This window comes from Callithrix jacchus, chromosome 12, assembly GCF_049354715.1.
Source record: "Callithrix jacchus isolate 240 chromosome 12, calJac240_pri, whole genome shotgun sequence".
Lineage (NCBI taxonomy): Eukaryota > Metazoa > Chordata > Mammalia > Primates > Cebidae > Callithrix > Callithrix jacchus.
In genome coordinates this window covers 126,716,442-126,744,347 of record NC_133513.1, presented here as the reverse complement: position 1 = coordinate 126,744,347, position 27,906 = coordinate 126,716,442, and the positions used below count along the sequence as shown (strand labels likewise).

At 47.5% G+C, this 27,906-nt stretch overlaps 1 protein-coding gene and 1 pseudogene across 2 annotated transcripts; both read right to left on the bottom strand.

Moving 5' to 3' along the window:
- Positions 1-4: 4 nt before the first annotated feature.
- On the bottom strand, positions 5-26,187 carry MTG1 (mitochondrial ribosome associated GTPase 1). Of its 2 annotated transcripts, XM_035269597.3 has the most exons (11): positions 25,992-26,187; positions 24,907-24,971; positions 21,415-21,519; positions 18,837-18,917; positions 17,700-17,756; positions 17,334-17,424; positions 15,705-15,766; positions 15,073-15,169; positions 14,569-14,650; positions 931-1,043; positions 5-496 (listed from the first exon to the last, which is right to left on the bottom strand). In XM_035269597.3, the coding sequence occupies exons 1-11, from the start codon at positions 26,101-26,103 to the stop codon at positions 357-359; spliced, it is 1,005 nt and encodes a 334-aa protein (XP_035125488.2). In that variant the 5' UTR covers positions 26,104-26,187; the 3' UTR covers positions 5-356. The 2 variants fall into 2 exon arrangements, with proteins under 2 accessions (XP_035125488.2, XP_035125489.2); XM_035269598.3 differs by lacking the exon at positions 21,415-21,519 and having other exon boundaries at positions 24,850-24,971.
- A 163-nt stretch (positions 26,188-26,350) lies between these two features.
- On the bottom strand, positions 26,351-26,950 carry LOC144578792 (mitochondrial import inner membrane translocase subunit TIM14 pseudogene; annotated as a pseudogene).
- Between the last annotated feature and the right edge of the window lie 956 nt (positions 26,951-27,906).

The following is a 27,906-nucleotide window of genomic DNA, read 5'->3' as shown; positions in this document are numbered from 1 at the left end:
GGACTATGGTGCACCTCCCTGGCCAATAGCAAACAGGCCCTTTAATTGGAGATTTTAAAGGTTACAGGTCATAGCTTGAACTCCTGAGACGGAGGCACTGGGCAAGAAGCTCCGGGAGAACCAAGCATGTGGGGCTGCTCGGGAGCCGACTGGGAAGCCTGGTGTCCACTCCCACCCGCTACGCCCCTGGAACCAAGGCCCCTAGAGCTGACCAGGCCATGGGGGTGCCAGAGAGCACAGCACCCGAGTGGCCAGCGTGGAGCTTCTGGACCAGGTGAGCTGTCTTGAGACTCAACCACCCCGGTCAGGAGGTCTGGGAGGCCACAGGCCTCAGGTGCCCTCCCCACACAACAGGTTCAGGGTACAGTCTCAGCCGGGGGGTGGCCCCACAGGACGTCGAGGTCCAGCATCACGGGGCCCAGCAGCCCACGGCGGAAAGTGTGGAGGAAGTCACGGGCTGCCGCAGCATAGTCAGGCTGAATAACGTTCACGTCACCTAGGGGATGGGAGGGTTCAGTGAGGAAGGAGCCTTCACAGCAGGATGGGCCCAGCCCCCACCCACCCAAGGGACCAGCCCTAAGAGACCCTAGGGTAGCATCAGGGAAGCCTGGGAAACGGGATCACACTCAGAAACAAAACAGCTTGAGCTGCACTGCCTGGAGCCTCCAAGGCCAGGCATGCGGGGCCTGCAGGTGTCCACCTAGCACTGCCCAGCACGGGGCAGGGCCGGTCCCGCCCTTGGAAGCCTGGACTACGAGCCCTTCCTCTCCACAATTTTCTGTAGCTCCCCTGCCCTGAAACGCATTCCCAGAAGAGCCACCCGCATACTCCTCGACATGTTCTCCTCTCCTCCCTGTCTCCTCCGGGACAGTCGGGTCCCCCTGGGGAAAGTGGTGAGGCTCCAGTGCCTGCATCAGCAGCCTCACTCACCGGTGCCTGTGAGTATCTTCACCTTCTGCGTCTTCCCCAGCTTCACAGCCACACTCTTCAGCACGCGCTCTATGTTGTCACAGGCACTGCCCAGGCTGTAGTGCTGCACGTACCTGCACACAAGCTGCAGGTCAGTGCCAAGGGGCCCAGCACCAACACTGCGCAGACAGCCAGGCCAGAGCCTCCCTCCCTCCTGAATGCCACCAAGGCCATGGCCAGGCACTTCCTGTGGATAACAGTGACTATGGCACTGTGGATGACCGAGATGAAACCAGGGGTGATAGATTGGGCACCAGGGGAGAGCCACTGTCTAAGAATCCCTGAGCTGTGTCCTGTGTGGCCATGACCAGCAGCACAGAGGGCAGCTCCCACCACTAGAGCCCTTGCTGCAACGGAAAGAGTAACAGCTGTTCACATGCAGGCTTCAGCCTCCCTATCCAGAAGCGGGGACAGGCAGGTCTCTGTGCAGGCCCAGCTCCTGGAAACCAAAAGGGCAGCACAGAACACCTGCCAACCCACCCCGTTTGCCGCTAAGGATGGCACTCGGTGACTCCAGGCAGCCAGTCCACCTGCATCCTTCCCACCCGGCCAGATGTCTGAATGGTGTTTTCATAGCACACAGACCAGCATGGGCTGACTAGCCACCCACCACTGCTGAGCACCACCCGGTGATTCTCATGGGCGCCCTGACTCCTCTCAGTGCAGGCTCTGGGCAGACAGGCCTGGAGGGAAAAGCCAACACAAAGCAGCAACTCACAGAGACAAACACCGCCCTGAGCCTTAGGAGCCTGACTAACCTAGACCCAACACCCTCCCAACCTTCCTGACTGGCAGGGGTGAGGGGAACCTGTCTCGCGGCTCCCACGAGGACAGGCTCAGCCTTAAGGAGGCTGTTGCCCTCGGACCTGGTCACAGCATGATCCAGCAACACAGGACTCACACCAAAGCCCAGCAAAACAAGACATGAGCTCAGAGCCCATGGGAGCATGAGAACCCTGAGGGACGCAGGTGGGAGCCACCAAGTGTGAGCTCTGAATCAGCAGCTTCAAGGGCGCTGGTGCTCCAGAAAAGCTGTCCCAGGAAAGAGGAGCAATCCTGGAGAAGATGCCCCTGACCACACCCCAGACCTCCAATGGTAAGAACTCCCCAAAGGACAAGACTGTTTCCAAATAACCTAACTGCTCAGAGCAAAGCTCAAAAATTTGACAGGAATGTAGCTGTCCACCACCTAACAAGATGAAACTCAAAATATACTGCATCCAGCCAGCCACAGTGGCTCACACCTGTAATCTCAGCAGTTTGGGAGGCCCAAGGTGGGTGGATCACTTAAGGTCAGGAGTTCAAGACCAGCCTGTTCACCAACATGGAGAAACCTCATCTCTACTAAAAATACAAAAATTAGTTGGGTGTGGGCCAGGGGTGGTTCACACCCATAATTCCAGCACTTTGGGAAGCCAAGATGGGCAGATCACCTGAGGTCAGGAGTTTGAGACCAGCCTGACCAACATGGAGAAACCCTGTCTCTACTAACAATACAAAATTAGCCGAACGTGGTAGCACATGCCTGTAATCCCAGCTACTCAGGAGGCTGAAGCAGAAGAATCACTTGAACCCAGGAGGCGGAGGCTAAGGTGAGCCAAGATCACGCTACTGCACTCCAGCCTGGGAGACAAAAGCGAAACTCTGTCTTAAAAAAAAAAAACAAACAAAAAAAAACAAAACTAATCCCAGCACTTTGGTAGGCTGAGGTACATGGATCATGATGTCAGAAGTTCAAGACCAGCCTGGCCAAGATGGTGAAACCCCGTCTCTACAAAAAAGTACAAAAATTAGCCAGGCATGGTGGCAGGCACCTATAATCCCAGCTACTCAGGAGGCTGAGGCAGAGAATTGCTTGAACCTGGGAGGTGGATACTGCAGCGAGCGGAGATTGAGCCACTGCACTCCAGCCTGGCTGGCATAACAAGACTCCATTTCAAAAAAAAAAAAAATATTAGCCAGGTGCGATAGCACACACTTGTAATCTCAGCTACTTGGGAGACTGAGGCAGGAGAATCACTTGAACCCAGGATGTGGAGGCTGCAGTGAGCTGAGATCATACCACTGCACTGCAGCCCGGGTGACAGAGTGAGACGCCATCTCAAAAAAAGAAAAAACCAAACAAAAACCAACAACAACAAAAATATATATATATATGTATGTGTGTGTGTCTACATATGTGTCTGTGTGTCTGTGTGTGTCTATATATGTGTATATGTGTGTATGTGTGCGTCTATATGTGTGCATGTCTATGTGTGTGTCTGTGTATGTCTGTGTGTCTGTGTCTATGTGTATGAGTCTATATGTGTATGCATGTGTGTCTATATGTGTATGTGTATATGTATGTGTATGTCTATATGTGTGTATGTGTTTATATATGTGCATGTGTCTATATATGTATGTCTGTCTATGTGTATGTCTATGTGTATGTGTCTATATATGTCTGTGTCTATGTGTGTCTATGTGTATGTGTGAGTCTGTATGTGTATGCATGTGTCTATATGTATATGCATGTGTTTATATATGTGTATGTGTCTATATGTGTATGTCTATATATGTGTCTGTGTTTATATATGTGTATGTGTCTATATGTATGTGTATGTGTATATATGTACATGTTATATGTGTGTGTCTATATATGTATGCATGTGTATCTATATGTATATGTGTCTACGTATGTGTCTATGTGTATGTGTTTGTGTATGTGTGTATGTGTGTACATGTATCTATATATGTATGCATGTGTATCTATATATGTGTCTATGTGTGTGTTTATGTGTGTCTGTTTTTATGTGTGTCTATGTATACGTATGTGTTATATGTGTATGTGTGTCTATATGTGTGTGTGTGTCTATATATGTGTGTCTACGTGTACATGTTATGTGTGTCTATATATGTATGTATGTGTGCCTATATGTGTATGTCTGTGTGTCTATATATGTGTATGTGTCTATATGTGTATGTCTATATGTGTATGTGTCTCTATATATGTGTATGTCTATATGTATGTGTTTATATATATGTGTATGTATGTGTGTCTATGTGTATGTATGTATATATTTATGACATCCAAAAATTACCAGACCTACAAAGCAAGAAAACAGACCCCTAATGAGAAGAAAAATCAGTCAACTGAAACTGACCCAATGTTATAATTAACAGACAAAATATTAAATCTCAGCTGAGACACGAAAGATATTTTTTAAATGATCCAAACTGAATGTGCAGAAGTGAGAACCGTGAAAACCACTGCATGGGATGAACAGCAAACTGGACACTGCAGAAGAAAAGATGAGCGAACCTGAAGACACAGCAACAGAAACCGCAAAGCAAGCACAAAGCTTTCCTGAGCCGTGGTGGGACCAAGCCAAGCAGCCTGTACCTGTGTGCCTGGGGTCCTGGAGGAGCAGAGAGGAGCAGAAAAAACATTTGCAGAAATAAAGGTTCAAAATGATCCAAATTACATGAAAACTACAAAGCCCCAGATCCAAAACTCTCAATGAACTACAAGCACAGGGAACATACAGAAAACCATTCCAAGGTCTGTCGTGATCAAGTTGCTCAAAAGCACTGAGAAGAAATCCTAGAAGAAGCAGAGGAACAAAAACAAACATGAGGGCAGCTCATCAGACACCATCGGAGTGACAGGGTGAGCCCTCCATCTGTAATTCCACACATAGAGAAAATATCTTTGAAAACAAAGGTGAAATATACATGTCTTCAGTCAAACAAAAGCTGAAAGAATTCATCACCAGCAGGCCCGCCTCATAGTAAATGTAAGGAAGGAATTCATCACCAGCAGGCCCGCCTCACAGTAAATGTAAGGAAGGAATTCATCACCAGCAGGCCCGCCTCACAGTAAATGTAAGGAAGGAATTCATCACCAGCAGGTCCGCCTCACAGTAAATGTTAAAGGAAGTCCTTCAGACAGAAGTAAAATCACAGCAGAAGGAAACCTGGACCTACACAAAGAAATGAAAAGGTGTGGATGGTAAACTGATGGGAAAACATATAAAACTTTTCTGTATTTTGTATTTAAAAGATAGCTGTATGGATGAAAAAAAGTGTAAGTGGGGTTATAAATATGTAAAGGTAAATACATCATGATGATGATGGCAGAATGATCAAACACACTGTTGTAAGGTTGTCCCTGAGACACACTGCAGACCCTAAAGCAACCTCTCCCAAAAGCTGCAGACAATAAGCTAACAGAGGAGATACAGTAGAATCATTTTTAAATATTCAATCCTAAAGAGGTACAAGAGACGAAAAAAGAAAACAAAAACTGAGACAAATGGGCCGGGCGCAGTGGCTCACACCTGTAATACCAGCACTTTGGGAGGCCGAGGTAGATGACCTGAGGTCAGGAGTTCAAGACCAGCCTGGTCAACATGTTGAAATCCCGTCTCTACTAAAAATACAAAAGCAATTAGCCAGGCATAGTGGCATGTGCCTGTAACCCCAGCTACTCAGGGGGCTGAGGCAGGAGAATCACTTGAACCCAGAGGTAGAGGATGCAGTGAGCCAAAATTGCACCACTGCACTCCAGCCTGGGTGACACGAGCAAAACTCCATCTCAAAAAAAAAATTTTTGAGACAAATGAAAAACAAATAGCAAGGTAATAAAAAAAATAGCAAAGCTTTTATTTATAGATTTATAAATTTAAACCTATAAATAATCTCATAAATGATTAAATGTAAATAGTCTACCTAAAAGAGACTGTCAGACTGGATAAGAGGCAAAACCCAATGATATGCAGACTGTAAGAAACACATTTTAAATATGGACACAAACACGCTAAAAATAAAAGGACAGAAAAACATGTACCCTGCTACTGTTGATCACACTAAGCTGGAGTGGGCTAGGCAGCGCGGCTCATACCTATCTTCCCCGCACTTTGGGAGGCCGAGGCAGGCAGATCACTTGCAGCCAGGAGGGGAAACCCCATCTCTACCACAAATACAAAAAGCAGCCAGGCATGACGACAGCGCATGCCTGTAATCCCAGCTACTCGCGAGGCTGGGGCATGAGAATCGCCTGAACCCAGGAAGCAAAGATTGCGGGGAGCTGAGATTGCACTATTGTTGCACTCCAGCCTGGGCAGGAGTGAGACTCCATCTCAAAAAAACCTGGAGTGGCTATATGAGCATCAGACAAGACAAATTTCATAACAGAGAATGTTCTGAAGGTTAAACAAAAGGCCACTTCATAATGATAAAGGCATCAAATCAAAAGGACATGCTCTCCTGAAAGTTTCTGTGCCTAACAGGATAGCTTCAAAACACACAGAGCCGAGACTGAGTGAACAGCAAGGAGGAAGACAGAAATCCAGCTTTAGTGGGAAATTTCAATACCCCTCTCGCAATAACTGATAGTACAAACAGAAAGTCAGCAAAGTAGAAGTAAATATCAAACAGAAATCAATGACATAAAAATGAGGACAACAGAAAGTCAATGAAACCAAAAGCTGATTATTTGGGAAAAATCAATAAAATTAATAAGCCTCTAGCCAGATTGTTCTCTTCAACCTGATAAAGGGCATCTAAGAAACACCCACGCCTAATATCGCACTGAATGGTAAGAGACTAAAAGCTTCCTACCTTAGATCAGGAACAAAAAAAAGATGTCTGTTCTCACTACATCTCAAGTACTAAAAAAAAAATGTCAATTGTGCTGAAGACTGTAGTCAGTGCAGTAAAGCAAGAAAACAAAATAGGGCATCTGGACTGGAAAAGAGTAAGAAAGAGGATCTTTATTTGCAAATGACGTAATCATCTAGGTAGAAAATGGAATTGGAATCTTCGAAGAACTACTGGAATGAATAAATTTAGCAGGGTTACAGGATACAAGATCAATACACAAAAATCAATTCTATTTCTATGTACTAGCAATAAAAATCAAAAATGGAAATAAAAACAATACCATTTACAATAGCAGCAAAAATATTAAAGAGTTGATAGAGGGAATGACTTAACCAAAATAGAGAAGTAGAAGCAATCTGGCTTCACTCACCAGCCCAAAGAAAACCAAAACCAAATATCCAGCACCAAGAACATCCCCAGCAATATTCCAGAACTCAAATCTGAGGATGAGACCAGAGAAGTGGAAGAACTCCAGATAGTAAGTTACAAAGAACCCTTAAGCAAACATCCAAGAAAAAATAAAACAAGCCAGATAGAAAAGACCTGGATAACAAATCCTTCAATGCAAAACCATAGACATATGTGCACAAGAAACAGCAGCTAACAGAAAACCATGACCTCCTCAAACAGACAAAGAGCCAGTGACTGACCCTAATGAGATGGCAATGTGTGAGCTCTCAAATCAAGAATTCAAGATGACAGTTTAAAAAAAAAAAACTTGGTCAGGTGTGGTGGCTCACGCCTGTAATCTCAACACTTTGGGAGGCCAAGGCAGGCAGATCATGAGGTCAGAAGTTCAAGACCAGTCTGGCCAACATGGTGAAACCCCATCTCTACTAATACAAAAAAATTAGCTGGGCATGGTGGCACGTGCCTGTAATCCCAGCTATTTCAGAGGCTGAGGCAGGAGAACTGCTTGAACTGGGACCCAAGAGGCAGAGGTTGCAGTAAGCCAAGATGGTGCCACTGTACTCCAGCCTGGGCTACAGAGCAAAACTCCGTCTCAAAAAAAAGAAAAACTCAGAAAACTCCAATAAAACAGAAAAACAATCACAAATTTGTCAGAGATTTAATTAAAAAAAAAAATCAAACAGAAATCCTGGAACTAAAAAATACATTTGCTGATCTGAAAAACGTATTAGAGGCTTTCAACAGCAGAATGGATCAAGTAGAAGAAAGAATCAGTAAGTTTGAAGACTGGCTATTAGAAAATATACAGAAGAGAAAAAAGAAAAAAGAATGAAAAGGAATGAAGAACACCTGCAAGATACAGAAAACTGCCTCAGGAGAGCAAACCTAAGAATTACTATGGTTCAAGAAGGAATTGAGAAAAAGGAAGGGGCAGAAAGCTTATTCAAACAAATAATTACAGAAAAAATTTTCAAACCTTCAGAAAGACATAAATGTCCAGGTACAGGTAGATCAGAGATCACCCAACAAATTTAATCTAAATAAAACTATCCTAAGGAATATCATCATCAACCTCAAAATCAAGGACAAAGAATCCTACAAGTAGTAAGAGAAAAGCAGCAAATATATGTATAAGAGACCTCCAATGTATCTGGCAACAGACTTGTCTAGGCAAACCAGAGGCCAGGAGGAAATGGGATGATACAAAGTGTTGAAGAAAAAAAAAATGAGACTGTCAACTGAGGACACTGTACCCAGCAAAGCTATCCTTCAAACTGAGACAGACAAAGTCTTTCCTAGACAGACAAAAGCTGAGGCAATTCATCAGACCCAGCTTACAAGAAATGCTAAAAAAAAGTTCTCTCGGAAAGAAAAGGACACTAACGTACAAAAAGAAGACGTGTGAAGGTATAAAACCCACTGAGAAAAGTAAATAGACTCTGAATAATACTGTGACTGTGGTGCATTCATTCACATCTCTAGTATGAAAACTAAAAGAAAAATGCATCAAAAATAGTAACTGCAGCAACCTATAAAGAGATAGACAATATAAAAACAAATAAATTGAGATAACAGAAAGTGCAAATGTTGGGGAAAGATGGAGTTAAAGTATAGAGTTGTTCAGTTTTTCCTTGGTTTCTATTCTTTCCTCTGTGATCAAAGTTAAGGTGTCATGTGTTTAAAATAATTTTTTTTTAAGAGAGGGGGTCTCACTCTGTCATCCAGGCTGCACTGTGATGACATGATCATAGCTCACTGCAGCCTCAAACTCCTGGGCTCAAGCCCTCCTATCTCAGCCTGCTGAGTACCTGGGTACAGTCACAGAGTACCGTGGCCAGCTAAAATAACTAAACAACTTGTTATAAATACAAGATGCCTTTTGTAAGCCTGATGGTACACTACATATAATATATACACTAAAAATACAAAGGAACAAATTAAAACATCCCAACAGAGAAAATCTCTTAACCACACAGGAAGGAAGATGGTGAGAAGAGAGAAGAGAGGAGTTACAATCAGAAAACAAGCAACAAAATGACAACAGTAAGTCTTTATCTATCAACAATAATATTGAAAGCAAATGTACTAAATTCTCCAACTAAAAGACATAGAGTAGGCCAACCACAGTGACTCAACGTTTGGAATCCCAGAACTATGGGAGGCCAAGGTGGAAGGATCATTTGGGGCCAGGAGTTCAAGACCAGCCTGGGAAGCAAAGCAAGACCTCTTCTCTACAAAAAAAAAAAAAAAAAACAGGTGTGGTGGCACATGCCTGTAACCCTAACTATCAGGAGGCTGAGGTGAGAAGACTGCTTGAGCCCAGGAGCTCAAGGCTACAGTGAGCTATGATCACGCCACTGCACTCTAGCCTGGGCAACAGAGTGAGACCCTGTCTCAAAAACAAACAAAAAACATACAGTGGCTAAATGGATAACAAAAACAAGATCAAACTATATGCTACCTATAAGACACCCACTTTATTGGCCAGGCATGGTGGCTCATGCCTGTAATCCCAGCACTTCGGGAGGTCGAGACAGGTGGATCACCTGAGGTCAGGAGTTTGAGACCAGCCTGACCAACATGGAGAAACCCCATCTCTACTAAAAATACAAAGTTAGCCAGGCGTGGTGGTGCATGCCTGTAATCCCAGCTACTCAGGAGGCTGAAGCAGGAGAACTGCTTGAACCTGCGTGGCGGAGGCTGCAGTGAGCTGAGATCGCACCATTGCACTCCAGCCTGGGCAGCAAGAGTGAAACTCCATTTCAAATAAAAAGAAACCCACTTTACCTATAAATAAACACACAGACTGAAAGTCAGAGTGTAGAAAAACATATTCCATGTAAATGGAAACCAAAAAAAAAAGAGCAGAGTAGATATAGAAGACAAGAGAGACTACAAGTCAAAGACTGTGAAAAGAGCAGGAGCAGCTATACTTATACAAGACAAAACAGACTACAGGTCAGACTGTAGAAAGACACAGAGAAAGTCACCATATGATGTTACAAGGGTCAATTCAGCAAGAAGATACAACAATTATCTAGGAAGAACTAGTGTCAACTGTACTCAGTATCTATGCACCCAACACCAGAGCACCCAGATATCTAAAGCAAACACTGAGAGACTGAAAGTGAGACACAGACTGCAACACAATAGTAGCTGGGAGCTACAACGCCCCCTCTCGGTAGGGTGTTTCCAGCCAGAAATCAACAGAAACCCTGGAGTGAACTACGCACTACATCAAACAGGTCTAACGGACATTTACGCAACATTTCGCCCAGCTGCTGCAGAACACACTTCTCATCAGCACATGGAACGTTCTCCAGAAGAGACCATAGGTTAGGCCACAAAACAGGTTTCAACAGATTCAAAAAAGCTGAAACCATATTGAGTATCTTTTCTGACTACAATTAAACGAAACTAGAAATCAGTAAGAGGAACTTCAAAGACTACACAAACACATGGACATGAAACATGTTCCTGAATAATCAATGTGTTAATAAAGACATGAAAAAGAAAATCTTCAAATTTCTTTAAACAAATGGAAATGGAAACACAATATATCCAAATCTATGGGATACAGCAACAGCAGTGCTATGACAGAAGTTCACAGCAATAAACAGCTACACCAAAAGAAGCAGAAGACTTTAAATAACCTAAGCAAGAACCTCAAGGTACCAGAAAAGCAAGAACAAACCAAACCCAAATTCAGTAGAAGAAAAGAATTAATAGAGATCAGGAGATCAGAGCAGAAATAAATGAAATTGAGACTAAAAAAAAAATACCAAAGACCAATAAAACAAAAAATTATTTCAAAAATATAAACAAAATTCACATTTAGCTAGAATTTTAAAAAGAGAAGATCAAAATAAATAAAATCAGAAAACAAAAAGGAAACATTACAACCAATACTACAGAAATAAAAAGGATCATTAGAGACTAACATGAACAACTACACACCAACAAACTGGAAAACCAAGAAGAAACTGACACATTTCTGCATGCAAACACCCTACAAGACGGAACCATGAAGAAATGGAAAACCTGAACAGACCAAGAGTAAGTAACAAGATCAGAGCAGTAATAAAAACTCTCATCCCCAGGCACAGTGGCTCACACTTATAATCCCAGCACTTTGGGAGGCTGAGGCGGACAGATCACCTGAGGTCAGGAGTTCGAGACCAGCCTGACCAACATGGAGAAACCCCATCTCTACTAAAAATACAAAAGTAGCCGGGTGTGGTGGTGCATGTCTATAATCCCAGGTGCTCGGGAGGCTGAGGCAGGAGAATCTCTTGAACCCAGGTGGTAGAAGCTGCAGTGAGCTGAGATCATGCCATTGCACTCCAGCCTGGGCAACAAGAGTGAAACTCTATCTCAAATAAATTAATTAATTAAATAAAAACTCTTTCATCAAAGAAAATCCTAGGTCCTGATGGCTTCACTGCTGAACTATCAAACATTTAAGGAAGAACTAGTGTCAACTGTACTCAAACTATTTTAAAAAACTGAAGTGGGGAATACTTCCAAAGTCATTGCAGAAGGCATTATCCTGCTACAGAAATCAGACAAGGACACAGCAGAAAAAGAAAATGAAAGGTCAATATCCCTGATGAACACAGACGCAAAAATCCTCCACAAGTGACGAGCAAACCAAATTCAACAACACATTAGAAAGATCATTCACCATGATCAAGTGGGATGCGTCCCAAGGTTGCAAGGACAGTTTAACATGTGCATATCAATGAACATATAATATTACACAGAACCAAGGGGGAAAGAGATCGATCATTTCAATAGATGCTGGAAAAGCAGTCAATAAAATTCAGCATCCCTTTATGATAAAAGCTCTCAGCAAACTGAGTACAGAAGAAACATACCTTAAAAAACAATAAAGGCCATATATGACAAACCCACAGGAACAAGGAAAAGAAGCTTTTCTCTAAGATCTAGAACAAGACACAGATGCCCATTTCTACCACTTTTATTCAACATAATACTGGAAGTCCTACCCAGAGCAAGAGAAAGAAAGAAAAGTCACCCAAATTGGAGAGGAAGAAGTCAGAATCATCCTTATTCACAGATGACATAATCTTATATTTGGAAAAACTGAAAGACTCCGCCAAAGAAACTATTACAACTAATGAAAAGGTTTCAGTAAAGTTCCAGAATTCAAAACCAACTTAAAAAAATCAGTAGCACATACACATGCCAAGAGCAAATAATCAGAAAAACAATCAAGAAAATCCCATTTACAATAGTTACAAAAATATAAAATACCTAGATTTCATGCTCATCAGTTGGAAGAATACTGTTAAATTATTAATACCACACAAAATAATTTACAGATTTAATGCAATTATTATCAAAACAGCAATGACACTGCAAAGAAACAGAAAAACAACCCTAAAATTTGTATGGCACCACTGAAGGCCCCAAATAGCCAAAGTAAACCTGAAGCAAAAAGAACAAGGCTGGAGGCATCACACCACCTGACTTTAAAATATACTACAAAGTTGTAGTAACCAAAACAGCATGGGAGTGACTGGCATAAAACACATACACAGGCCAATGGAACAGACTAGAGAAGCCAGAAATAGATCCACACATTGATAACCAAGTCACGCTCAACAGAGGATTGGCTCCTCAGAGCATGCACTGAGGAAAAGACGGCCCCTCCCACAAAGGGTGCTGGGAAGACTGGGTAACCGCAGGCAGAAGGATGAAACTCGACCCCACCTCTCACGATACGCAAAACCAAAGCACAAGGGATTAAACGCTTGAATTTAAGACTGAAAACGATGAAACCACGAGAAGAAAACGGGGGAAACGCTTCTGGAAATTGGTCTGGGCCGGATTTTTTGTATAAGACCTCAAAAGCAAAGGCTACAAAAGCAAAAAAAAAAAAAAAAAAAAAAAAAGGCAAATTTAAAAAGTGTACATGAAGCTGAAAAGTGTCTGTGCAGCAAAGGAGACAATGAATGAAGTGGCCGGGCACGGGGATGCCTGCAGTCCCAGCACCTGGAAGGCTGAGGCAGGAGGCTCTCCTGAGCCCAGGAGTTTGAGGCTGCAGTGGGCTATGACGCACCATTGCACTGCAGCCTGGACGACACAGCAAGACCCGAAGCAAACAACAAAACTATCAAAGCAATGATGAGACCATCTACAGGACAGGAGAAAAGATCTACGAACTATCCACCCAACAAGGAATTAATAGCCAGATCATACAAGGAACTCAAACAACTCAATAGCAAAAAAAACGAGCTGATTAAAAAATGGACAGAAGACCTGAATAACATTTAGAAGAAGAAGGCATACAAATGGCCAAGTGTATGAAAAACGCTCAACATGACTAATCCCCAGAGAATGCAAATCAAAACCACAATGAGATTTCATCTCACCCTAGTTAAAACGGCTTTTCTCAAAAAGGCAAGGAATAGCAGATGCTGTTGAGGGCGTGCAGAGAGGGGAGCCGTCATACACCGTTGGTGGGCAGGTGAGTTAGTACAGCTACTACAGAAAACGGTATGGAGGTTCTTCGAAACACTACAAACAGAACTACCATATGATCCAGCAATCCCACTACTGGGTACAGATCCAGAAGAAAGGAAATGGACATAATGAAGAAATACCTGCACTCCCATGTCCACTGCGGTACCACTCACAATGGCCAAGATATGCAGTCCACCTAAGTGTCCGCCAAAGGATGAGGGGTAAAGAAAATGTGGTACACAGAACCCAAGGAAATGTTATTTGGCCATAAAAAAGGATGACATCTCGTCATTTGCACCAACACAAAAGGAACTGGAGGGTAAGTGAAATAAGCACGCACAGAAAGACAAATAATGCACGCACTGATTCAAACGTGGGAGCTGAAGAAGTGGACTTCATGAAGACAGAGAGTAGACGGTGATTACCAGAGGTGACGGGGAGAGGAGACACACAGAGGTTGGTTAATGAACAGTTAGGAAGGGGGAGTCACTGTTCGAAAGGCGGTAAGGTGACTACAGCTAAAAGGATTCTACAGTGTTATTTCAAATGCCAGAAGAAAGCAATTCAAATGTTTCCAGCATAGAGATAAATGTTTGAGATGATCGATATCCCAATTACCCTGATTTGATCATTACACATATGAATGTATCAAAATATCCTATGTGCCCTGAAAATATCTGTTTTGTATCAATAAAACGATAACCCAACCCTAACACACAGGATCACACAACTGTGCCGAGTGACGAGCTCGACAGGAGTGCACATCCTGCACAATTCCATCTATGTGGATTTCCAGGAAACGGCTGCCTGGGCAGGAAGGAGCAATCACAAGGGAGCGCAAGGGACTTGGGGTGACGGGAACACTCATTTTTGTGACCGTGTGTTGCTTTCACAGATGTGACCGTACTCCCAAACTCGTCCAACTGGACACTTTAAATACTGTGCAGGTTACTGTGTTCATAATACCTTTATAATGCTGGTTTGTTTTTGTTCTTGTTTTTTTAATAAGGTGACTAGGAGGAGGGGCCCCAGCCGCCCTGCATTCACCGCACTCACCCAAAGCGCTGGTATTTGTTGAGGGTGTACAGCAGGTAATCGGCCATGGTCTCCTCCCCCACCAGGTGGTCCAGCACTGTTCCTGTGGAAGCAGCAGCCGAGGTGAGCACTGGAAACAGCCCACATCTGTGCTCCCATCAAGCTCAAACACATCCCTTCCAGTCTCAGCCCAAAGACACCATGCTCTTGAGGAAGAGGCCACCCAGCGACAAAGGCACTCTGCCAAAGGGTGGCACTCGGCTGTGCTCCCAGCCCCAACTCCGGCCTAGCATCTGTGACCGACCTGCCCTGGTCCATCAAATGGGGAAAGCAAAAGCCACTCGTGGGGCAGGGTCCAGTGGTGACCAGTGCCTGTCAGCTGCGCACTACCACAGTTCTCACACAAAGCTTCAGGGAAGGTCTGGCAGCAACCAGGTCAAAGGCAGTAACAACTCCAGTCTAGAGGCCCATGTCAGTCAGCCCCAAACACGGGGAGACAGGGGCCCCTGTCCCAGCCCGGCTCACCACACAGGGCCAGCTTCAGGCCTGTCTCCACACTTTGGATCCGAGGAGCCAGCACACCAGGAGTGTCCAGCAGGAATATCAGGGGCCGCTCAGAGACCTGTGTGGCACAAAGGGCGCAATCAGGCACAGTGGCAGCCTCGCAGCCAGGCAGGCTGCTCAGGAAGCCTGGACAGCCCCTGACACCCAGTGTTCCAAGGGAGGCCTCTGGGATCCAACCCCAAGGCAGCAGCACTCTCACCAAGCTCTAGGGTTCCTAATTCCCACTTAATTTGGAGAATAAATAAAAGCATTAGGTCCCAACAGCTTGTCTTCTACTCCTGAGAAGAATACAGGAGAGTGAGTGGGGGTTAGGGGGCCGCTCAGCTCTGCCATGACCACTGTGTGGCCCTGGACAGTGGCCTCCTCATCTGGAAATGGGGAAAAGAGAGCGCCTTCCCCAAAGGTCTGACATAAAGACTCTAAGCCACGATGTCAGGATGGGGGCACTGCCTGCCACGGGGGTGCTTGGCGGGGACACTGAGTGGAGGGGAGGGAAGCATGGTCAGCGACAGGAAGCCACACAGAGGTCAGCAAGTACCAGAAGCCTGCACAGCTCTCAACAGAGTGCTGGACCTGGCCCCTGAGGACTCCACCTGAATTCTGGACATCACAGCTCTGGTGATCCCAGGCTCACCGCCCACCTTGGTGGCTTTTCCTGTAGGAAAAGGAGAAAAGGCGGCTCAGATATTTACTAAACACATAAACTGCAGAACAAGCAGGGAGATACATATAAGTAGCACAACTGGACAGCAAAATGGAGAACCTATATAACTAGCACAACTGGACAGCAAAATGGAGAACCTAAACGCCAAATGAGCTTCCAAAGGCTCTAATGTGTTCCACTTTCAGTCCCAAACCAGCTCACAGCAGGGGCACTTTCCAAGCCACACAGAGGCTGACCGTCTTCAACAAATGCACCACAACTTGCCTCTCCAGGACTGGAAAGGCACCGTCAGCCTGGCGGTCAGACCAGAGCTGCTCCTTCCACACAGTCCCCCATCTCCCTCCTGGACCCACCCCTGCACCCGGGTCAGCCTGCCTCCCACAGCACTGCCCACAGAGGGTTGACTAGGAGCCCACCTGGGCTCTGAACCCCGTGGCTTCTCTAGGACCCAGCTCAGGGTGCATCCCAAGAGTCTGACCACTCTACTGTGGACAAATGACTCAAGACTAAAAAACACAAGTGTCCAGCCAGATGAATGGACAAGATGTGGTCTGTACATACAACGGGGTGATCAACCTTAAAAAGGAATAAAATTCTGACACTCACGACAACACAGACAAACCCTGAGAACTTCAAGATCAGTGACATCAGCCAGTCACAAAAGGCCAAGTACTGAGAGTCCACTGGTAGGAGGCAGTTACCGTCGCCAAACTCAGAGAGAACGTGGAACGAGGGGTGTAGGGGCTGGGGACTGACTCTTTGTATTTACAGTTTCATTTTCAGGTAACCAAAATATCTGAAAATAGTGGTGCTGGTCGCATAACCCTATAAATGTACTTAATGCCACTGATTAAAAATAAAAGAATATTCCTCCTGATGTTCAAAAGAAAAAAATAAAAATTAAAAGAAAGAATAAATGACTGTAACAACTCTCCAATCAGCACCGAAAACACCCTCTTCGTAAAGTAACCGTCCCCGTAGTTTAAAGCCTTCAGATTTGCACATCAACAATGGGCTTGTTAATAAACACCTGATTAATGTGGAAAATGAAGCCAGGAAAGAATGAATTCAACTTTAAAACACTCAAAATAACACATTAACACGGGGCACAGTGAGGGGTGGTGGGGTTCTGCTTTGAACCAGAGTCTGAGAACAGGCATGGAGGGGAGGGAGGAGAGGCGCGCCTGTGACCCCAGAGTCCAGGAAGCCTCCAAAACAGCAACAGAGGCGCCATCTCAGGAAGGCCTTGCTCAGCCTCCCTGCCTACGACTTCACACACTTTGAAATCTCTGGATCAAAGGGATTTAAATGAATGAAAAAGTATCAAAGTTTATAAAAGTCATCCTCATATTAAAGATTTTCAAAAAGAGAAAACTTGTGTGTGAAAATCACAGCAGAATGACCCCGTCCCACTATTGAGCCCTCCTGTGAACTGAACTAACGAGACAAGCCCCAAGCGCTGTGGGGCTGCGGGGTCAGCAGGAGACTGACTGCACTCCTCGGGCACAGGGCACGTCCCCAAGATGAGGCGTCACACACCAGCCACAAGCGCCAGTACCTTTCCTGAGGTGCTGCCTCCGGAGGGAGTTGATGAGGGAGGACTTGCCCACGTTGGGGACCCCGATGACCATGATGCAGTACTCCAGGTTCTGCGGGGGCAGAGATGGGTCACAGGGACCACCCCGGCCACTGCAGCCTGAGATTTCCCAATCCCACCCAGGCAAGCGGACCCCAGGCCAGGCCAGCTCAGGGAAGGGAGATTAACCCACCCAGCGGGGACGGCCCCAGTCCTTTCCACTGTAGAGAATGAGAGGACAAAGGAGGGGCCTCCCCGTCTGGGGCACAGCACCTTCTCCACAGAGTCCCGGCAGGATGGGCTCGCCCATCCCACGACCACTTCCCAGCTCCGGGTCCCACAACCAACCTCTCCTCGGTGGTAGCGGTGGCTGCTCTCAATCAGTTCAGTGGCCATCGGGATGATCTGCAACAAACACCCATTCACGGAGCCGCCCCCGGCCTGACGCCACGCGGAACCCCCTCCTCCCACCTCAGAACACGGACCTGCCCCCGGCCTGACGCCACGCGGACCCCCGCCCCCACCTCAGAACACGGAGCCGCCCCAGGCCTGACTCGCATGCAGACCCGCTCCTCCTGCCACCTCCGAACAGGATTAGGGACTCCAATGTCTCCACTTCCACACATTGGTTAGGAAAACAGAGGCCTCATATCCGGAATTCTAACCAACATTTCACAGGCAAAGGGAGCGCCATCCTTAATGTGGAGGTGCTGGAAGTCCAGGTCACAGATGTCAGACTGAGCTCTGGGGCCCGGGGACTGCCGGTGCCCGCCCCCACATCAAACACAAGCAAGGCAGGCCCGGGGCTTCAGTGACAGCTGTGGCTGTAACTACCTTCTAATGAAGAAGCCAGAAAATTCTGCCACATACAACTAGAAACACGATCTGTGAGTCTCCAAAAGACTCTGACCACCCACGGCCCTGGAACGTGCTAGAGCCTGACTGACCCTGTGCCCTCAGGACAGGGAGAAGCGCTTGCCGGGAGACTACATCCACATGTGGCAGGAAGCGCTTGCCGAGAGACCACATCCACATGTGGCAGGAAGCGCTTGCCGGGAGACCACATCCACGTGTGGCAGGAAGCGCTTGCCGGGAGACCACATCCACGTGTGGCAGGAAGCGCTTGCCGAGAGACCACATCCACGTGTGGCAGGAAGCGCTTGCCGGGAGACCACATCCACGTGTGGCAGGAAGCGCTTGCCGGGAGACCACATCCACGTGTGGCAGGAAGCGCTTGCCGGGAGACCACATCCACGTGTGGCAGGAAGCGCTTGCCGGGAGACCACATCCACGTGTGGCAGGAAGCGCTTGCCGGGAGACCACATCCACGTGTGGCAGGAAGCGCTTGCTGGGAGACCACATCCACGTGTGGCAGCTGGAAACCAACGCCAGGATCTTCTCCAAAGCTCTGCTTCTCACTAAAGCATGAGTTTACAATACTCCTTGAACCTGCGGAGGCAGAAACAGCACAGACAAAAAGCCTACCTGCTTGACATTTTCATCCTTCACACAATTGGTAAAAATGACGTTTTTTAGGCCTTCTCCTTCTAAGCGTTGCATAATTTTCTGAAAGAGACAAAACATTTCCATTTTACATTTTTTATTTTTTTAGGCAGAGTCTCACTCTGACACCCAGGCTACAGTGCAGTCGCACGATCTCAGCTCCCTGCTTCCTCCACCTCCCTGGTTCAAGGGATTCTCAGCCCTCAGCCTCCCAAGTAGCGGGCATTACAAGTGTGTGCCACCACACCCAGTTAATTTTTTAATTTACTAGCTGTAACATGCAGTGAAACCAGTGTAAAACTATATCATAATTCAAAAAATCAGTGTTGTGTAACCAGCTACCCTAAAATATCACCAGCACTATTGGTTTTATTTAGTTGTCCATCAAGGTGACATGGACAGCGAGATAAAGCACAACACCCCTGAAGCCACAGTCTGGGTGGCAATGCACTCGGCTATCTCCGCTCCAGGAGGAGGAAAGCTGGGCCACACAGGGGCAAGTCTACTCCTCTCCCCCGATTCCTCAGAAGCACTGGCATGTCTCAGACCAGGTAAGACACTGCTGTGCCCCCATACTAGATGGTCACCCACCAGTCTACAAAAAGTCACATTTTTAGAGGCAGAAATAACCACTGATACAACTTAAAAGTAGCAACTGGTTAAAGCACTTGTGATTATTTAAAAAAAAAAAAAAGAAAGAAAGATGTAAATGCAGGTAAAACCACCATTCTGCTTCCCTTTGCACAGCAGGGGTTAGGAACAGTCAGACCTGCAGGCGTGCAGTGGACATGGGCTCTCATGATGGGAAGATGCCTATGGCTTGGATTCTTAATGAACAAAGCAACTCTGGTGACTTTGGTAGGTAGCATTTTCCTGGAAACCCATGGGAGAGTCTTGTGGTTGGGATTTAGTACCAGAGTCAACTAAGACACTGAAAGGCATTACTGCTGCTGCGACAGACAGAAAACGTTTGCATCATTAACAACTTAAAAAAAATGGCTTGAAGTCAAAAGATTCTGAAACCTACTCTTTCAGGATTTGCCAACAGAGCAAGAGAAGCAGATATGAGCACCTCAAAGCAACACTTCCAGTCTTTTTTACCGAAACACCAGGGGTTCAGTCTGGGTCCTGCTGTCACTGCACATAAAGCCAATCACTGAGACAACGAGCACTGCCAGAGATGAAGACTTTATTCAGGGGCTGTAGCTGGGGAGATGGGAGACCAATCTGAAATCCATCTCCCCAGCCACAGAAGTCAGGGTTTATACAGCGGTGAAGGAGTGCAGCTATGTGCAGGAAAACAAAGAAGGAGTAAAGAAAAAGAGTTGGTCAGTCAGGAAAACAGGAATTAGGGAAGGCATGAGAGCAGTCACGACAAACAAAGAGGTCTGGAGTCTCACTGTCCAAGCACGGTGACCTGGGAAGTTTCAGCTCCTTGACGTTATCTGGGGGACCTAATGATTGGTTTCCAGACAAAGGAACTCAGATAAGACAAACGTACCTTCCTTGGGTTTTAAGACTGGGGTGTGGGGCAGATGCAGTGGCTGATCCCTGTAATCCCAACACTCTGGGAGGCCGAGGCGGGTGGATCACCAGAAGTCAGGAGTTTGAGACCAGCCTGGCCAACATGGTAAAACCCTGTCTACTAAAAATACAAAAAGTAGCTGGGTATGGGGGCAGGCACCTGTAATCCCAGCTACTTGGGAGGCTGAAGCAGGAGAGTTTCTTGAATCCAGGAGGTAGAGTTGCAGTGAGCCAAGATCTCATCACTGCACCCTAGCCTAGGTGACAACAGCAAAACTCTGTCTAAAAAAAAATGGCAGGGGGTCCATTTCTTTGTTTATTAAAAAGAAACCATAAATATCAGCTGTGTGGGACAACGGTCCAGTTCCATATCTGTGCTTTTTACTCCACACACCTTGCCCAGGGTCACCTGTACCCGACTCAGTCTGTTTTGGAGAAACCCTTTAGCTCCTCTGGGCCTCCCAACAGCAATCTCGGCTTCTGAATCCCACGGTGTGCATAAGGCAGCTGGCAGACAAGCCCTTGGGTCACAGTGGCAAGCCAGACACCCAGGGGCACCACAGTCACCACCGAAGACCTCAGACCAGACTGGCTGAATGTAGATACTAAAACTAATCAAGCAAAATGTGAAAGTCACAAGTCAGGTGCTCACAGGTGGCCACCACGTGAGACAGAGCAGAGACCCCCACCAGCAAGGAAAGGTCCACAGCACCACTGTGGCCATCACTTGGGCTCTGGCAGGACAACCTGACCACGTCCCATGGGAGGCACACACACCGAGTGTCTGGATCACAACCTGGCCACGTCCCACGGGAGGCGCGCAGAGTATCTGGATCACGACCCAAACGTTAGAGGGAGGCACGCCATATAAGAAACGATGCTGGTACACTTCTGCAGAGCAAAGGGCTATTTCCAAAGCAGAGCCTGTCTGGGTAAACTCACACTCAGTGTTAAGTCCAGCAACTCTTCAGTTAGAACAAGCGACCTGGGGAAAGCACAGCCACACTGCTGAAGGCACCCGAGAGAAAGGCCTCACCTGCTGCTCTGTAAGATCCGCCAGGTCCATCTTGTTGAGGACCAGCAAGTGAGGCTTAAGCCCAAGGGTTTCCTGAAACAGAGGGTTGCGGCCTGAAAGTGGGATGTGGCAAAATTAAGGCAAAAATTCCTCCAAAGCTCTGCCAGCCAATCAGCTTGTTTTCTCGTCTTGTGGTGCAGACTGGGACCACTGTAAGAAGGAGCTGACGGTGAGGAGGAAGCAGTCTCAGAGAAAGGAACTCAGATGAGACAATGTACTTTCCTTTGGTTTTAAGACTGGGGTAGGGGCGCACACGCAGTGGCTCATGCCTGTAATCCCAGCACTCCGGGAAGCCGAGGTGGATGGATAACCTGACCTCAGACTGTCCCCAAGCTCACCCTCTCGCTGGGGAAAGGGTGCACCCCCACCCACCACCACAGGTTCGAAGGCCACAAGGGCAGGCCTGTCACATGGCTTCCCAGACAGGAATGATAGTGGCAAAACACAAAGCCCAGGCTGGGCACAGAGGTTCACACCTGCCATCCCAGCACACTGGGAGGCCAAGGCGGGAGGAACACACTGGAGGCCAGGAGTCTGAGGCCAACCTAGGCAACACAGCAAGACTCCATCTCTACAAAATAAAAAAATTAGCTGGGTGTGGTGGCACACACCTGTAGTCCCAGCTACTCAGGAGGCTAAGGCAGCAAGATTGCTTGGGCCCAGGAGTTTGAGGCTGCCTCTGGGTGGTAAACGCACTCAAGTGTCCCCACTTGGGGAGGCAGAAACAGGGCCATCCAAGGACAAGTGAACCTCTCTCACAATTCTTCACAAGCACTGGCATTTTTCAGACCAGGTGAGACACTGCTGTACCCCTATACTAGACAGTCAACTACCAGTCTAAAAAGAGTCATAATTTTACAGGCAGAAGCAACCACTGATATCACTTAAAAGCAGCGACTAGTGAAAGCACTTGTGATGATTTAAAAAGAAAATATCAGGCAGCAAGACTGCTTGGGCCCAGGAGTTCGAGGCTGCACTGAACTATGATCACATCACAGCACCCTAGATGACACAGCAAGACCATGACTCAAAAAAATTAAAAACCCAAAGCTCAGAAGATGATTTTATAGCTAAGTTATCGCTTAGTTGCCATGGTACATATATTCAAAGTGAATAATCATTCAAATAAAACATGCCCCCCATAAAATCCTAATAGATTATTTCAAACCACCACTGCCACCCTGTGACCACCAAGAACACAAAGGGTGCCAGCAGCCCAGGGCCCTGCAGCTGCACCTGCAGACGGCAGGCCTGCCTCCTTACGACCATCCTCAGGCCTCCTCCCCTCAGCCAGGGACCTGGGCCTCGCCGTGAGGACGCATCTCCTGCCGCACTAACACAGGCAGAATGGGGACTGTCACCTTCACCTCCTTCACTCTCTGCCCTGCCTGGCACTTCATCTTTCCTACTGAGTCTAGCTGTGAGATTCCCAAGGCTCTGGCATGTCCTGTCTGAGCACCCAGTCAAGCCAGTGTGTCCACATCCATGTAGAGAAACTTGATGTAAATCACTCTTCCCTCAGAGGCCAGCCAACCCTGAGCCCATGCAAAAGAACCCCCTCCTCTGGACTCTTCTTGGATGTGAGAGGCCAACAACAGCCTTCTGGCTTCTCGGCACACCTTAGATAGGAAGGCAGACCAGGCTAGAGGGGAAATGAAATGCCTTCTAATCATATACACTCATCATACACTACACTCCATTATTTTTTAAAAATAAAACATAGGACTGGCATATTATATGAACTGATACATTTATACCCCACAGCAAAGAAACCCAATGCTTTACTGCAGAGGTCCCAGCAACCCTTCATCATATAAAGAGAATCTAAACATCACTCAATTATAGCAAAATACAGCTCTGCAAAGAACACCCATCAATGAACAAACCATCACATATTGCCAATTCATTCCTCAAGTATAGGAGGAAAGTCCCAGTTGGCAGGAACATTTAAACAACGGTTTCACAGCCTATCTGGAGAATTCCACTGCTGGCTCGAGTGACCCAGACGTATGTATTAACAAGGAAGTTTCACACAGGCAGCCTGGCCCCACACCACGGATTCTGATTAACTGGTCTAGAAAGGGGCCTAGCAATTGGTATTTTTAAAAGTCTCCCCAGATAATTTTTTTTTTCAGACAGTCTCACTCTGTCACTCAGGCTGGAGGACAGTAGCATGATCTTGGCCCACTACAACCTCCGCCTCCCAGATTCAAGCATTTCTCCTGCCTCAGCCTCCTGAGTAGCTGGGACTACAGGGCCACACCACCATGCCTAATTTTTGTATTTTCTGTAGAGATGAGCTTTCACCACGTTGGCCAGGATGGTCTCGATCTCCTGACTTCTCAATCCAACCAACTCGGCCTCCCAGAGTGCTGGGATTACAGGTGTGAGACCGCGTCCAGCCTGTGGGTAACCCCCCTTTTAGGCACCAGGGAATAAGAGCTAAGCAGAACCCTGGCACAGTTAGGGCCTGAGGAATAGCTCACTTTATAGTGTTACCACTCAGCTGTTTCCTTTTATATAATCCTTTACATAATCTTGTATTAGTTTATAGAATTAGGGCTTGAAGAATCCCTTTATACAATCCTCTACTTATAATCATATAATAGCTGATAGTATGAGTGCCTACAGAATATTTCCCTACATATATACCTATAATTATATCTTAGTTCATAATCGGAGGAATGCCTAGAGCGGACACAGTGCAGAGCATGATTTAAGGGAAAACAGTTATGCCAGGACAAGAACCCACGGCCCAGGCGGCAGCATTCAGTATCGAAGAGATACCCGCTGTATGGCAGGCTTGGGGCGAGAGCCACTCCTCCTGGTAAAGGAGTTGTAGGACCCTGCTCCAGTTCTTGTGGAAGGCCGCCCTCAGACCGGCAATCCACCTTGGTGACTGTGAACTCTATCAGCTCTTGCTACTGTGCTGCTCGAAAAGCATCTCCCCACAGAACCCACTGGAAGCTGCCAGCAGGTGGCGGTAACCCTGACAGCTCTGTCACTGCTGTGTGACTTAAAGCATCCTCTTCACTGCACACAGCCCACCTCCATGCCTAAGTAACCTAATGGGGGTGGACACCTTACTGCGCACGGCCCTTGCCTTCATGGGAACGGGCCTCTTGCTGCGCACTGTCCACCTCCTGGCCTAGGTGACCTAATGGCGGTGGACCCCATGTTTTATTGCTCACGCCCTATCACTACCCTTAAAGATGACTTCACTCACTGCCCTGCCCCCTAACCTATACACAATAAATACTCAGGCTTCTGGCCATTCGGGGCCTCGCCTGACTCTGCTTACAGGTGGCGTGGCCCCGAGCCCAGCTGCGATTTCCTTGTACTTCTGTGTCCTATCTCTTTCTCGGATCCTGCGCCTCAGCACAGCATAAGGCTCACCCCACGACCCTGTGGGGCCCTCATCCCTACACAGCCTTCCCTGCTGTGAAAGGATATCCGGGCATCGTGGACCTCGATGATACAGTCTACCAGCTTCAGGCTGCTCTGCATCTTCTTCAGCCCTGGAAAACAGAAGGATGCCTCAGCAAAGGAGCTCACCACCTTTCAAGAGTGATCAATTCAAGGTGAATCGTCCAGAATGACATGCCGCCATAAATAACCTAAAAAGACTACATCTGGGTGAAGCGCACTCAGTAATGACCTCCGCTGAGCTCCTCCTCCAAGTTCCACACCCTTGGAATGGGAGATGGACTGGTGCCCTGCCCGACGGTGGGCCTTGTGTCAAAACGCAGATGCAGTCTCCACCACCTGACTCGTGGGTGACAACAGGTGAAATATTTAACTTCCAGGGGTCTTAATCTGGGCTATAAAATAGAGTGACTCGCCCCTGCCACCTTGTAGGGTCCCCTAAGCAGGAATACAACCAAGATAACAAAGCTCCTTCCCCTCCAGTGCTCTCGGAGGACCGAGGACAGCCACGCCGGCCCTTCTTCCTCCTCGGCCCTCAGTGCACGCGGAGCCGACGCAGGAGTGGCCATCTCAACACCCAGAGGGGCTGGGCCGGCCCCAGAGGTCTTCTTGGGGCCGAATTGTGACAAAAAAAAAAAACAAAACACTAAGAAATTACCAAGGACGTTTAAGCAGAAGAAAAGAACGACTCAACATGAGTCAAAGCTGAACAGGTGCCTTCACACCGATTATTTCATTCAGTCCCCACAAACCTCAGAAAAGCCCACAAGTTGTCAAGAACTTGTGGAAACGGAGGCTTCGGGGGATTAAAGGGGCAGAAGGCACTTGCTGGAACAGAGTACCGGGCGGCGGGCCAGAGGTCAGGGTCAAGCAGGCCCGGGGCCCGCACCGCCGAGGACAAGAGCGCCGGGGCGGCTCCGCGGGGGCACTCTCGGGAAAGGGCCTTTCCCGCAGCTGCGCAGGGGAAGAGGCCCGGGTGGCTCCGGGAGCCGCGGAAAGCGGGGAAGGAGGGGAAACCGAGGCAGAGGGGCGGGGCCAGCCAAGGCCGAGCGGGGCAGCCCAGGACCGAAACGGGGGTGGGCGGGACCCTGCCCCTTCCCGCCGGGCCTCACCTTTGGCCATGTGGCCCGGGAACCACCGCGCCACGTCGCGACCAAGCACAGGGAAATTCTCCCGCCAGGCGGCCTGGGCGGCGCTGCACAGCGCGCGCGGGGCCAGCCTCATGGCGGCGCAGTCCACGGAAACTCTCCCGCGGCGGAGGCGGACTTCCTCGGCAGCGCCGCGACTCGCCACGGGGCTTCCGGTTCTGCCGGCTTCCGGCTCTCCAGGATCCCGCGGCACGGCCCGCGCGTGCGCACGACGTTGCCCCCGCCCTCTGCTCAGCCCGGAGTAGGCGTGACCCTCGCCGCCAGGGGGAGGGGTGAATGGTGGGCGGGACGCCAGGGCGCCGGGGCGGGGCTAGGAGGCGGGGCTAGGACCCGGGAGTTCCCAGGGTTCCTGGGTTTTGTGGGGTTTTCTTTTAGCTCTTAAGTTTTTATTTTACTATAAAAACTTAGGGTCCATTTACATAAACTAATATGAACCTAAAATTCATCATACATTTACTTCATTTTTTAGCTTGACCTTCTAGTAGATCTTGAGCCTCACTGATTCTGGCTGCTATATGAGGAGGCCGTCCTTTGTCAGGATGATTTAAAAGCATAATTTGTTGATGAGCGTCTTATTTTCCCTTTATTGGCAGTAGGGCTTACACCTAGTATTGTCACTGGGTTCAAACCCACCTCCGTAATAGCCACCACTGAAGGCACATTTTGGCAGACTTGAAAAACTTGCTTTACTTCAGGCTCCTTATGCTTCATGGCTGGCAAAGCGTGACGGCCTGCAAATCCTGCAGCTGCAGTGGCCAGTCGTCTGCTACCACGGTGCTGGCCATGGCCCCTGCTGGGCACCCTTGCTTGCACCGGGAGCACGGCTCATCCCAGCACGGAGGTCACAGCCAACACCTGCAGGCCTGGACCACAGAGGGACACCCGTGACTGCAAGCGAGAACTGCCGAGCAAAGGCGGCCCTACGCCTGTGGGGGTTTTAGGTAATTTGCAGATTTATTTTCATTAAATTTTAAAAATCCTCGTTCTCCCTTAAGCATATCCTGAGTAAGTATAACAAAATTTAGCAATCTTTTTATAAATTTGCTTAAAATCTTTCATTTACTTTAAGTTTACCTTACAAATGTAATCTCTTCATTTTCTTTTTAAGTACATCAGGGTTTTTGTTTTATTTGAGACAGTCTCACTCTGTTGCCCAGGAGTACAGTGGCTCCATCTCACTCACTGCAACCTCCACCTCCGGAGTTCAAGGGATTCTCCCACCTCAGCCTTGCAAGTAGCTGGGATTACAGGAACCCACCATCACACCTGGCTAATTTTGTGTTTTTAGTAGAGATGGGGTTCCAACATGATGGCCACGCTGGTCTCAAACTCCTGACCTCAAGTGATCCATCCACCTCAGCCTCTCAAAGTGCTGGGATTACAGGCATGAGCCACCATGCACGGCCTCAAGTACTTCAGGGTTTAATATAACAAACCATTTCCAAATACTGACTGCAGTTCTGCTAAAGTAAACTAATACGATGAGTCTGAAATATTCTCCACTGCCCAAGACTAGACATAAATGTAGGCAGATTTCAACTTTAAATCAGCAGTCAGCAACTCCTCAATTGCACACTGCTTTACGAGAGTATTACTCTACTGGAATTTTTTAAACAAGCTACTGAAATAGCAAACATGCTCAAATTCTAAGTAAAAAGTATTGCCATGGTTTCGATGTTCTCAAACCACCTAATACCCTAAGGCCCAGCTGTCAACATTCCTGGGCATGAGAGACGTGGCCCCTCCAGGGAAGACAGAAGACGCCCAGGTGGTTTCTGGGATGAGCAAGACGGTCAGGACCTCCTGCTAGGTCAGTGCCTCCCAGCCCCCTCCTCACCAAGCCAGTCCCTCACACCCAGAGGGGGCAGCCTGGGTCTTG